Source organism: Arachis stenosperma, chromosome 4 (assembly GCF_014773155.1).
Source record: "Arachis stenosperma cultivar V10309 chromosome 4, arast.V10309.gnm1.PFL2, whole genome shotgun sequence".
Classification (NCBI taxonomy): domain Eukaryota; kingdom Viridiplantae; phylum Streptophyta; class Magnoliopsida; order Fabales; family Fabaceae; genus Arachis; species Arachis stenosperma.
This window is the reverse complement of record NC_080380.1, coordinates 2,083,575-2,098,072: the sequence shown is the minus strand read 5'-3', so window position 1 is coordinate 2,098,072 and position 14,498 is coordinate 2,083,575. Positions and strand designations below refer to the sequence as shown.

The window sequence follows — 14,498 nt, the reverse complement described above, 5'->3', positions numbered from 1 at the left end:
CCAAAAATACTCTCATGTAACTTTTGAAATTCTAAATCTACTCCTTAATTTTCATATTTATCTTAAACCAAATACGATACCTAGACATGACTCAGTCTAGTACATTTTACACCAAACACACAATACAGAGACTTAATTTAGTCTGTATCTCTCAGTCTCTGTCTCCCCGTCTTTGTTTCTCAATCTCAGTCTCCTTTCTAAACACAGCCTAAGAGATCGAATTTATATACTGTGTGTTGAGTGATATGTACAGACATGTTTCAGAAAATAACCATATACTAAGATAAAATTTGCTTTAACCTTATGGATCAAACTACTCTAATCTTTCTGAATCCGCTAGATCGAGAAAATAACCCCACGGCATTTGATGTATACACCAAAAAGAGCCAACAAGATATTGTTTTCAATACCAACCATATGAAGAAATAGACTTTTCATTGCACTCAAATTCTGGTATTAGTAGCTGTCTTCTGCATAAGACAATATGAATAAATAAAGATAATGTACCTAGTTTCTGGAAAGTAATTTTTCAGACACCATATTTTCTCTCTTAAAAAATAGGTTATGAGGACAAGTTCAACAAGTTAAAATGCTGCAACTAAAATGGGATATCATATAACATTTTAAGATTCTGTTCTGATGTAAATTGTAACTCCAAATTTACATCATACTCTTTAAATAGCAGACATCAAAATGTCACATAAGCATAGATTTTCTGGAAAAAGGAACATTTAGATATTTTCATAGATTATCTAGCCACATACATATAATTAAATTTTAAAAAATATATATATATAAAATTATGATATTAACTAGAAGGAAATGATTAAAAAAAGGGGTAAAGCCCACATGGGTCACATTCCTAACCATCCTATTCCCTTTCCTATCCAAAATATTTGTGAATTTAGAACATGTATATGAAATTATGAATCCCTATATATGAAATTTCAATTGTGAGATGCTTGAACACCTCTAGCACAAGCAGTAATAACTTCACATCCTCTATTGTAAGGGTTTGCTTGCCTTGCATGACAATTGTAGTAAGAAGCACCAGCTCTATCACAAGGAACCATGTCTCTTTTCAATGTGTCATAGCTTATGTACCTCTTTTGCTGCTGCATTGCAAGGATTCTTCTGTTACTCTCTGAATCCATCATTTCATTCTCAGCCAAACACTCTACAATGCTCTTTCTGCATACCCTTCTGGAAACCGCATTCAGATCACTTGTGTTGAGGTCCATAGAAGATGAAGAGAGGGAATTGCAGGGGGAGAACAGAACAAGAAGAAGAAGAACAATAACAAGTGTCATTGAAGTGAATCTGGGTTGGGACATTTTGATGATGTGTGTTGTTGGATTTGTGAAAGTGAGGTACAAAGACAGGGTTTGGTTGTTGGATGGTAATAAATTTGGTTGGGATAGAGGGGCAAAAAAGTCAACTTGTAAATTATTTAGCAAAAATAGTGTTCGTACACTAAAATCAGCCACTAAAATCAGTCATCAATATATTTATGTATACATACATGTATAATTTAATTTATTTTCAATATGTATTTATATTTTAGTATGTATTTTATATTAATAGTTAATTTTAGTGACTCATTTTAATATACACGTAGCATAAACGATTACTTAGTGTCATTATTTAATGTCAACAACCCACCAAATAAAACAAAATGATTACTCTTATCAATTCCCAAATACTAATTATTAGGAGTTTACGACGCACTAATTTTAAGGAAAAAAATTTTAAATAAATAAATTAAAAATTTAACTAACAATTGTTTCAAGGATTTAGCTAATATATTTTTTTAGGACGCATAATAAACCTATTATTAGTGAAAGATTTTAAAACTTTTTTATTTAAAAAATATAAAATAAATATATTAAAATTTAATTTTTTTGTATTTTCAATAAAATTTTCTTAATTTGCAATCTTAATATATGTTTTTCTTCGTTATATCTATTATCTATTATCTAATTTAGGGTGAGCGTAATTATAAATGATATGCGTATATTTTTATCTCATTTTTACGGTAAAAACATTTATTTATCTCGTTCCTGTGTTTCGTGAATTGACCGATGATAAATTTACTAAATTTTTATAAAATTAAGAGAAAATATTACACATAGTAAAAGTGATTTATCTCTATGTTTTTAACTAATGCGCTAAAATTGACTTATTAAAAAAAATCATAAGATAAATTTAATCATTTAACTATTTTGGGTGGTTGGCATTCTTTTTGGTATGGATGATTGATCTATGAATCTTACTTCGTAAGTCTTCTGTTGCTCTTATCATTCATTAAAAAATTAAAAAAAATATGGATATGGTTAAGTTGATGACTTCATGCACAATACTTGTTGATTTATTTATTAAAAATACTATTTATATATTAAAATCAACTATTACATATTTAATATGTATATAATTTTATTTATTTTTAATATATATTTTATATTTTAATAACTAATTTTATATATATATAATAATTATTTATATTTCTTGTTGGACTTATATTTTTATTTATTTATTTATTTATTTTTTATGCGTCCATCTCTATTCTCTTTCTAATTTTTGAAAAGTATTATGTATTAAATAACTAAATATTTTAATCTAAGTTTATTATTTATGATAATATTTATTAATAATCATAATATTTTATTTTATATTTTTAATAATTATCTTAATTCTTTTTTATGTTTCTATGAATATTAAATATAAAATGTTTGGTTTATAATTTATGACTGTAAATTCTAGATCTAAGATTTGTTGTTTTGATTTTTCAATTTATGTTTTGATTTTTTTTTATATCTTTGTGAATATTATATATAGTGTTTTATTTATAGTTTATGTGTGTATGATCAAGAGTCATAGACTTTTATTTAGTTATTCAAATTTTGTTTATTCTTTAACTATTTTATAAGTTAATAACATATTCTTCTTCTTCTTTTTTTGTTTTTTTTTTATCAAAATTGACACTTTAATTTAAAGGTGAAAATTAAAATTCATCATTCTTTTTAGTCTACCCATATTTTTGCTCCATATTCTTTTTGTCACAATTATTCTATGTTTGAAAAGCTTTATATTTAAAGGACAGTCTCTTTTATTCAAATATTATATTCTTGCATATTATAATTAATATATATATAAGGATGAATTCATGTTAAGATTCAAGATAAGACTTTGATTTTTGCATTTAAAAAAAAAACAATTTTTACTTGGTGAGTAAAACTCAAAATTAGAGAAATAGTGAAATACATAATTTGTTTAGAATTGTTAGATTATTTTTGTCCTATTTATAAGACAATTCTAGCTAACATGATAAGTCTTGATGGTACTAGGAGATTAAATGTATTATCGATATCATTTCTAAATTGCTTATAAAATATTTTGAATCCCACATATTTTTTATTTTTTGTTACACTCTTATTTTTTAGTATATTTGATAAATTTTTAATAATAAAAATAAAAATTTAAAAAATAAAAAAAATTATTGTTTAGAAGTTATAATTTATATTTTTTAAAAAAATAAAAAAAGATGATGATGAAAAGAAGAAGAAAAAGATGAGAAAAAAGAGGAAGAGTTTTGAATTATGTAAAATTTATCAGAATAAAAATACACCGAAATTTAGTAACAAGTGTAGATAAATTTTTTAGTTTTTACACTAAATTACTTAATGATTGCGATACTTCGAAAACAAGCACACAAACAATATTGAATTATGAAAAAAAATACATCCAAATTAATTTTGGATCAAACAACGTCATTAATATGATAAAAATTCAATGATAATAATAATGAGGATAACGATAAAAAAAATGACGATAACTATATAATAATAATAATTGTTACCTAGATTATTATTTTTTAGTTTAACATTAATGATAACTAATTATAATTGGAGTACATAATGAGTACATAAGATTAATCATAAAAATTTTAAAATGAGAATAACCAATTTTTTTAGTCACGCAAATCCTAGCAAATCCTAACAGCAATATGATTTATATGGTTAACTAAAATTAAAGCTGAACTAATACTGATGAGGATATGATAGGAGAAAATAAGAAACAGAAAATTTATCAAATAGAACACACAAAAGAGCCAAAGGAAAGTACTATCCTAACCAACTGGTTTCAGGCCTCGGCCTAGGCCTAAGGACGCCATCCATAGCCTTAAGCTTTTAATTTAACTAGTGATAGGCCGAATTCAAGGCAATCCCATAATTCCATCCTAGCTAGCTACCAACTACCCATTCCACTGCCCGCAAACTAAAAAACTAAAAAATAAATATTTGCACAGAGATAGAAATTTTGCCAAAACTCCAAAACAAAGATATCTGTTATCTAAGATCTAAGATGTCATTAAAACTCCCCTCTGCCTCTCACTTTCACCTTCACTCTCATGAGTCTCATTCTCAGGAATAGCAGAAGAAGGTGAAGAAACAGGTGTCTTCGGAGGCATCTCTCGATCATTATGGAATCTGATAAAGACTCCGCCTCTTAACTACCAAACCCTTGCACACACCTTCGGAAAATTTCTGATGACTAGGGAGGTTGGCGACTTTGTTAGCGGGGAACTTGCAGGAGCCATGACTAAAGCCATACTTTGCCCTCTTGAAACCATCAGAATAAGAATGTTGGTTGGTGTTGGCTCCAAAAATATCGCTGGTAACCTTGTTCAGCTTATAGAAGAGCAGGGTTAGCAAAGATTGTGGGCTGGAAACACCATCAATATGTTTCGTATAATTTCTACAGACTATTGAGCTTTGCACCTTTGAGTGTGTAAAACGGGCAATGACATCTCTCCAAAAACAAACGGAAACAGGAAGAATGCCCCAGGTTGCAGATAGGTTTCATCATGAACTTATCTTTGTCCTGAATTTCACCTGTTGCCGTGACCGGGGCAGTTGTAGAATTGCCAACACACCCTTGTCACCCTCGTGAGATTCTTAAGGATCAGTTGACTGTGTAAGTCCTGAAGTCTACCTTAATTTGAGCATTGCAATAAAAATATTTACTTGAAGTCTGCCATGTTATTACTTCATGTATGATACAATAAAGAAGTCATACCGCCAAACTAAACATAAGAAGTATGTGGCGAGGAAGCGGCTAATAGTGGGAGCTTTGCAAGGTAAGTGTCCGCCAAACATGGCAGCTGCACCTTCAGAATTGATTCGAGAAGAAGGTTTGAAGGGATTGGAAATAAAAGATTTTGGTGATCTCAAGTATTTTTCGAAGATGGAAGTAGCACACTCTAATTCTGTAAATTACATTTACTTGCAACTCTCTCTCCACTCTATTATTTGATTATAGTTAGAAACTTTTAAAATAATCAAGTATTATTTTAACGGACAATACTACTTACAGACAGCTTACGGTTGATTCTTTTATCTTACACACACTAGATCTGATATCTCTTATCTAGATTATTTTTTAATTTAATGTTGATGATAATTAATTATAGTAAGAGTACATGAAGAGTACATAAGACTAACTTCAAAACATTTTTTTAGTTTTTTGTTTTTCATTCATTTAAAATTTAGGTAATAATAATGATCATGATGATGACGATGGAGAAGGAAAACGAAAACAAATGAAAAGAAGAAATCAAATGAATAAAAGGAAGAGGAAGAGGAGAATGTAGTGATGGTAATAGTGACGATAATAATAAAAAAAATAAGAGAAGAAATAAGAAGAAAAAAAACAGCAACCGAAATGTTAGTAAGAAGAAGACGAATAAGAGAAACGAAAAAGAAAAGAAACCTAACAGCTATAACAACTTGATTAGACTTCACTAAATATTTTAATTTGCTTAAATGTAAAATTTTATTCCTTAACAAAATCTTATTTTAAAAAACTAGTCTAAATAAATTCAAAACCCAAGTAAAGATGATAGAATATGTGTCAATATAATTTGCAAAGAATTAATTATTCAATTGTATTGAAATATTTTTTTTTATACAAAAATAAAATAGAAGAGTGTTAGGAGCCAGTAAATTTTGTGATTTATAGCCATGATCAATTAGTTATCATTAGTATTTGTAATAGTATGAGATTATATCTAATGGTGTAATTCACTTTTCCTTTGAGAGCTAAGTATTAATCAAATGGGCCTGCTACACATACAAGCAAAAGGGCCCTACAAGTCATATAAGCTCCCAGCCCACACTCCTTACACACGCGCACTGAATTACTTTGAATGGAGCGTAACATTCACGCGTTTCACTCAACACTCGCACTTCGCAAAAACTGCTCCTTAATGACGCATTCTTCCACTTCTTCAAGCCATTCGAAGAAAACATAACCGTTCCATTTTCGAGCAACAATGCAAATGGCAGAGATAGCAATCGTCGCGAAAATCAGAACACTCCATCAACACAACATAGAACTCTCGATCAAGAATCTCTAGAAAAAACAAAGTTATAATACTCAAGGTACGTTACGTTACTATTTTACTCATCCTGTATATTTTCCAGATTTCAAAAACGAAGAACTAGGTTTTACTGTTCTTCTACATTCTTCTAGGCTTTACTGTTCTTCTACGTTCTTCTAGGTTTTACAGTTTTTAATGTTCTACTTGTTCTAGGTTTTAATGTTATTCTTGGTTCTAGGTTATACTGTTCTTCTTAGTTGTTCTAGTTGTTACTGTTCTTGTTGTTCTAGTTTTTCTGGTAATTGATTTTTGGAAGTATATTGCTTGATTTGGTGAGTGTATATGAAGTATTTTGTTGGGTGTATATTTCTGAACTGATATACTGTATTATAGTGATCACTTGCAACTGTTCTAATATTTGCTTGTCCATGGGTGTATATTGCTTCACCTTGTAATGTTGCTTGACGTTGTATATTAATGCATGTTTGAGTAATATCTGACTGATATCTATGGATGTATCTGACTGATATCTATGGGTTTATGTGAATCATATGTATGGGTGTATCTGACTGATATCTATGGGTGTATGGGTGTATTTTTCATTTTAGAAAAAATGGCAGGCAGAAACCAAGCTGGAAAAAATGTAAGAACAAATATATGTCTTAGATGAAATCAGTTTTATATAATAGAAATATATCTGACTATAATTTTGCTTTGTTTACAGCAAACCAAAGACCTTAAGTGTGCAACCCATTTGTTAAATGAGAAATTCAGAAACATGAGCGAGGAGAAGAAAACAATTGTTAGAAATTTGGTGGCCTGATGCACATCCCGCCACTGATTAATGCAAACGAATACATAACTTACACCCAAGTGTCAGATAGATTCTAAGGATATTGACACTGATTAATGTAACTATTATATGATTGATGTAACTGATTAATGTAACAAATTGAATACATGCTGTAAAAATTTGTCAATTATGAGTAAAATTCTCTCTGCTGTATTCAAAATGTATGAATTACATGTACAATAATATGAAGGAAAACATCAAACCAAATATACACCCATGACCTGACATTTTTTACACCCAAAGAAAGTTAAATATACACCCAAAATTCTATCCCCCTGATGCTTTATCCCTAAAACCCTAAACCCTAAACCATAAATCCTAAATCCCAGACACTAAAACCAAAACCCTAAAAACATAAACCCTAAACCCTAAAACCCTAAATCCTAAACCTTAAACCCTAAAACCTAAACTCTAAACCCTAAACCCTAAAACCCTAAACCAAATGTCTGAATTACAGGTACTATAAAGTTGAATATACACCCAAAATTCTATCCCCCTGATGTTTTATCCCTAAAACCCTAAACCCTAAAAACTAAACCCTAAAACCCTAAACATTAAACCCTAAACCCTAAAACCTAAACACTAATCCCTAAAATCCTAAAACCCTAAACCCTTACACCCTAAAACCCTAAAACCTAAAACCATAAACCCTTAAACCCTAAACCCTTAAACCCTTAAACCATAATAAAAAAAATAAACAATATTTTATAACATAAACAACATATTGTGAAACATATATATGTATATATATGTAAAATGTGAAACACAAGAAAATTCACAAAAATACACCCAAAACAACAGTGATTTTACACCCATATTCTGTAACACCCAAAGAGTTATCCGCTGTTACTGGTACACTGAACTGATAATTCATAACACGTCATTGAACATCTCTGCTTAGTTTGTTGTGCTGTTTGAGCATCTCTACTTTACATAGACAGCAAAAGTGTGAATGATCCAGCACAACCTTTGAAATGATCCAAGCACCAACATCCTTCAATGTGTGTATATAAATTCTTGCAGGACAGTTTAAACCGGCTGTCGGATTCGTCTTCTCGGTCAGAGATATTTTAGATTTTCATTTTTCCTCTCTGCTACATGTAATCAATTGATTCTTAATCTCATTTTCCTTCCTATTTGTACTCCGAACTCTTGTAGAAAAACCTGCAGCCTTGGCGTAGTTCCTGTAAAATTTTCCAGCATCTTCAAGGGTGGTAAAGATCATTCCAACCTTCGGAACAAACTGGTCATCAACAACAGAGAGAGGTTGCAGAATACACCATGTCAAAAACTAAAAATACACCTAATCATTGCTGATATAATACACCCGAACAGCAACAACTTAACTAAAATGACAATAAAAGCCATAAACTGTAAATACACAGGCTGCAGAATACACCATGACAAAAAATAAAAATTCACCCAATCATGTCTGATATAATACACCCAAACGACAACAACTCAGCTAAAATAACAAAAAAATAATAAACTGTAAATACACATGCTGCAGAATACACCATATCAAAAACTAAAAACACACCCAATCATGTCTGATATAATACACCCGAACGATAACAACTCAGCTAAAATAATAGAAAAAGTCATAAACTGTAAATACACCCACACTTCCTGCAAAAATACACCCAAAAAGTTCTGATAAACACCCGAACGTCTGCTATAAATTTCAGATAATCAATCAAAACTAATACATTAGATTCAATCCACCGATTTATGTTCACGCGTTAGTTTCACAGTCAATATTCACGAATTATTCAGCTACACAATGCTATACAAATTACTGCAACAAAATTCAGAGTAATCGTATGTAAATCAAACCTCAGGAACTTCGTTAGATTCAAATTCATAATCCACTTCGCTCTGATTCAGCTGACAATCTGAGGTTGAATCATCCATTATCTTCAAAATGAGTTCAAACTTTGATTTCAAAAAATAAAAAATCGAATAGAAAACGAAGATGGAGTTACAGAGAGAGAAGAACGAGAAGAAGAAGAAGAACGAGAAGAAGAACGAAGAAGGAAATAAGGAGAACGAGCAAATCTAGAAATAAGGAGACAAAGAAGGAAACAAATCTTTTAAATTTGGTGGTTATATATACGCGTGATCTTTATATAGCGCGTGTTTGAGACGTAACCCTTGCAGCGCATTTTGAATTTTTATTCGTTAATTAACTTGTAAAGTATATGTAGAGCTTTTCTGTTAATCAAATTATAATAAAAATGTTAGTCTCTAAACTTTCTCAATAAAATAAAATAAATAAAATCGCAACAAATGAACAAATATTCAATTCATATTTATTTAGATTTAACGTTAATTTACAACACTATACATTTCTAGTAAACTTCAATTTACACTACATTCCACGTTATTTTGAATTACACCATACTAAATTACATATTTGCTGGGATAATGAATAGTTATGTTGAACACACATATTAATGTATGTAATTATGATAATATACACATTTTTATTGCTTCATATCTCTTCAATAATCCTGCCCTGTTTTTGAGTAACGTAAAACCTACAACACACGACACAGGAATTAGGAAAACAATAATGAATTTGCGAATATTAGAAACTTTGAAAGATGAGGTCAGCTAGGTAAATTAAATTGAATTTTTGTTTGTAATGATCTCTTTGATAATCTCTATGAATAAAAAATAATTGAGAGAATTTCACTTTTTTTTCTTAAAAGATGTTAAAATAACATTTTTTTCTCTCTTTATTTATGAAATATACATTTTTTCTCATAACGGTTAAAAAATTTCTTCTTTAATTTATTGTAAATTTTTTGTGTTAACTAATATTAACTTTATTTATTTTTAAAAAAAAATTATCTTTTACAAAAATACTTTTTAGTAAAAATTTTATTTTTTTATCATTAAATTTTACTTATTAAAATATCTTTTAATAAATTATTTTCTATTGATTAAATTGTATGTTTATCAAAATATTTTTTTAAGATACCTTTCAATAATTTTGTAATTATTAAATTGTGATTTTACCAAAATTTTTATTAACAATTATAGTTATATTTTACTATTAACATTAAATAAAAAAGTTTTTGATAAGATTATTTTTTGATATCAATATGTATTAATTTTTATACATATTAACAGTGATAAAAAAAATTTTATTTAAGGTTAAAATAATATACATTGATATCAAAAAATTAATAGTAAAATATAAAAATAATTGTTAAATAAAAACTTTAGTAAAACACAATTTAATAATTAAAAAATTATTGAAGCGTATCTTAGAAAAAAATAATTTAATTATTAATTTTTTTAAAAATCTTTTAATAAAAATACAATTTAAACAATAAAAATTAATTTATTAAAGAATCTTTTGATAAGTAAAATTTAATAATACAAAAATAAAATTTTTACTAAAAAGTATTTTTGTAAAAAATAATTTATTTTTTTTGAAAAATAGATAAAGTTAATGTTAATTAACACAAAAATTTAAAATAGACTAAAGAGAGAATTTTTTAAAAGTTATAAAGGAGAAAAATGTATATTTTATAAATAGAGGATAAGGGGTGTCATTTTAGTATTTCTTATGAGAAAGGAATGGAATTTTTTCAAAACAATTTTATCTTTAAATTAAATCTTACATTTGGAATAATATATAAAAATTAAAAATTGATTTATTTACATCTATAGGATTAACAATATAATCAAGATCAAATCTCTTATTATTTTAGAAGATTTGATTATAATTGAAATAATTTAATGTGTTTGTAAAATATTTTTTATTTTTTAGTTATTAATATAAAAGATTAAATGATAAATATATAAATGATAAAAATTTAAAATCAAATCGTTAACTCACTATATTAATTTTTAAATCAAATAAATTTTTATTTTACATAATTATTTTAAAATATAATAATTTATTTTTGCCTACTTTTTTTTATATGAAAAAAATATTAATATTTTTATTAAAAATAAGATTATTTGGTGTAATTACATGTAAATAAATTTTGTTGGTGAAAAGTCCAACACGTACCTTACGTGTTTGACATATTTTTTACGCTTTTATAATATTATAATATACTTCAAATATTAATATTAAACCAAAATACCGTTTTCATCTCCATATTAAAAATGATTTCTGTCCTTTTCAATATGAATCATACAAATATTTTATTTGAAACACACCTTCTTAATTAATAGGATCGCAGGCTCCACCAGAGCAATCAGAAGCTACAACCTCTCCAATGAGCTTGAACTCCTGCAGCTCCTTGAAGTTCAACCATGGCTTCACCCAAACCTTGGCTTCGTACACTTTCTCCTTCTCACCATCCATGGCCTCTAAGGTAATGTAGTACAGCTTTCCAGACACCACTTGCTCCCTTGCATTTACTACCTTAATGAACTCTAGAACTGTATTCTGCACCACAATTTACGTGCAAACAAAATGATCACGAATTTAATTTGTTAAGAAAGATTGTGTAACACAGCTTTATCATTTTATTCAGAGAAAATTTCACTTTTCTCCTCTACGAAATGTTAAGATGACACTCCATTCTCCTCTCCTTTGTATTAGCATCTCGCTGGAGAGGGGAATAGAATATTCTCTTTTATTTATATTTACAATATTATATTACAGAATAATAAATCAAAGTTTGTTATTTGTAATGTTTTGTAGTTATTTTTTTAGTATTGTTGTATTTGATTATTTTATACATATAACACTAAATAAACTTACAAAACAAATATGAATATTGGTTTATTTGTTGAATGATATACTCTGGGGTAATTTTGATGTTCGTATGCTAAAGTTAAAAGTGGTTGGATATATTTCTAACCATTCGTGTGCAAAATTATAAGATGGACTAAGTAATAGTGGTATAGTTTTGTTGATAATATAATAAGTAAACCATAATAATATGTAATTTAAATATTTTTAATTGAAAATTATTATTATTATTTTAATATAGATTGTAATAATAGCATTTAGCTGTTACTTTATAATTAAAATATTTAATGATACGTATTAAATTTAATTAATTAAGAGTATTTATTAAGAAAATAATCTTTTTTAAATATAAATTTTTTTAATAATTATCACTTATTTAAAATAGATGACATGGATTAATGATAAGAGAATTTTTTTAATGATTGTAACCTATTTAAAATAATTGATGTGGCAGGATGAAAAGTAATTATATGGCATAAGGTTATTTCACAATATAATAACTTTGTGTTAATTTTTATATAATAAAATAGATAGAAAAATAGATAGATAGATTTTAATTAGGTTTAATTATTTTATCGATTCTTATAGTTTTATTGAATTTTTAATTAAGTTTTTATACACATTTTTTTTTAATTGGATCCTTATATCATTTCAGATTTTGTAACTAAGTTCTTATTGTGACAAAAATATTAGAATTAACGAAATGTTCTATTAAAATGTTAGGTATATTTATTTTGTTTAATGAAATTCCATTAATTTTAATATTTTGTTACGGCATGAACTTAGTTACAAAATTTAATATAATATAGACACTCAATCGACAAAAAAATTATAAAAATTTAATTAAAAATTCAGTAAAAATATACGAAGTAGAAATTTCTAATTATAAAACCTGAAACTTGAGCCGAAATTTACTTAGTATTTTATTTAACATTTTATTTGCAATTTTGGTAATGAGTAATTTTTGAAAACAAAAAAAATCTTCACTAAATTATACCAAGTTATGCTACTAAACTATGTATCCTAATTCAATCTCTTCTTTTAAAACAAATTAAAATAATTTTATCCCATTTTTTTAAGAAAAAATCAAAGTTCTACCAAATTAAACTGTAATAACTCAATCATTTCTTCAAAAGTTAAAAAATAAAATGTACCAATTATGCAATTACAAGACAAAGAAGGGAAGTAGAATAAAAAAATTGACCTCTTTCTTATTGTGCTCTTCAACAGCAAAACGACCAAGGCTCTCAGTCGTAGCACTATTCTGGCTTTCTTCCACTGTGCTGATCCCTCCCAACATTTTCTTGCTCTCTTTTTTCCTTTAATTTTGTGATGTACAACATGCAATTTGGTCAAATTAGTTGCGCGTGGAAAATAAAAACTGTGTACGGCCTTAGTATTGGAATTTTTGGTTTATTTGGTTGCGTAGTCTTTCATTGTCTTCTGGTCTAAGTTATACTTAAAGAGAATGTTACTTTTTATATTAGAATTAGTGTACGAATTTGTAAACATCTACTCTATAATAATTGATTAGATTCACAGTTTTAATGCTTACTCTTTCTATCTTATTTCATTTTTCAAATTTGATAAATATTTTAAAATAAAAATTAGGTGTCTAGAATCTAAATATCACTATGCGTCTTAAGTATTGTTATATACTATCCAAGAACTAGATCATGAGTTTTTGTCAAATAATAAATGTAGGGTCATACTATGGTACAGATTTTTTTATACAGATATTCTTTTTTTATTCACAAACAAAACAACACAGGTAATATTTTTTTTTTTTTGGTGACTAAACACAGGTAATATGAGTGTTTACAAATTTGCATGATGACTTAAGAAAAAGAAAATAGAATTATAGTTAGAAGAGATAATACACCACCCACTTTAATAGTTTAATTACGGAATGTTGTTTTTTATCAAGAAAAAGAAAAAAAAATATGAAACAACATCAAACTTATTTTTAAAGATGAGTATGGGTGTATAAAGAAAAAAGTGAGACATTTTTTTTAGATATTAAATACACTTTGTCTTTCATATGTTTTTTTAACTCTTTTAATGTTAAAATTTTTTATTGTATTTAAAAATAAGATTCATTATTAGAATATTATTTGTTGTATTTTTAGAATAAAGTAATTGCACACATAAATTTAATATATCTTTTTAGAAAAATAATTAAAATATTATTAAATTGGTTTGAACAACTTAAAAAAAAATTGACAAAAATAACATTAATTTAATATTAACTGAATTTATTTTTTTTTAACTAGCAGATCAATATGCAATAATAATAATACTCCAAATTAATTTTTAATAATTTTGTTTCAAATAAATTAGTACTTAAAAAATAAATATTAACATAATAGTTAATTAGATGAATCAGTTTTAAATAATATAAAAGGACAAATTAATTTTTTTATCCTCAAATTTTAAAATTATTATAATTTAAAATTTTTAATTTATCAAGTTTTTCAAATCAAAATAAATTGATTCAATTCAAATAGCAATTACTAGAATCAAGTTTTTCAAACTAAAATAAA

At 26.8% G+C, this 14,498-nt stretch overlaps 2 protein-coding genes, 1 long non-coding RNA gene and 1 pseudogene across 3 annotated transcripts; 2 read left to right on the top strand and 2 right to left on the bottom strand.

Annotated features, from left to right (window-relative positions):
- Positions 1-947: 947 nt before the first annotated feature.
- Positions 948-1,310, bottom strand: LOC130973939 (protein RALF-like 22). Its single transcript, XM_057898635.1, has one exon. It carries the CDS (start codon positions 1,308-1,310, stop codon positions 948-950), a length of 363 nt encoding a protein of 120 aa, XP_057754618.1.
- Positions 1,311-1,341: 31 nt separating this feature from the next.
- Positions 1,342-7,202, top strand: LOC130973937 (probable mitochondrial adenine nucleotide transporter BTL1; annotated as a pseudogene).
- Positions 7,203-9,575: 2,373 nt separating this feature from the next.
- On the bottom strand, positions 9,576-13,255 carry LOC130976681 (cysteine proteinase inhibitor A-like). The gene is made up of 3 exons (XM_057901595.1): positions 13,160-13,255; positions 11,415-11,646; positions 9,576-9,772 (listed from the first exon to the last, which is right to left on the bottom strand). The coding sequence occupies exons 1-2, from the start codon at positions 13,253-13,255 to the stop codon at positions 11,419-11,421; spliced, it is 324 nt and encodes a 107-aa protein (XP_057757578.1). The 3' UTR covers positions 9,576-9,772; positions 11,415-11,418.
- LOC130976682 (uncharacterized) lies at positions 11,415-13,503 on the top strand. Its single transcript, XR_009084730.1, has 2 exons — positions 11,415-11,572; positions 13,186-13,503. It is a non-coding gene; the product is annotated as an uncharacterized LOC130976682 (long non-coding RNA).
- Positions 13,504-14,498: the final 995 nt, after the last annotated feature.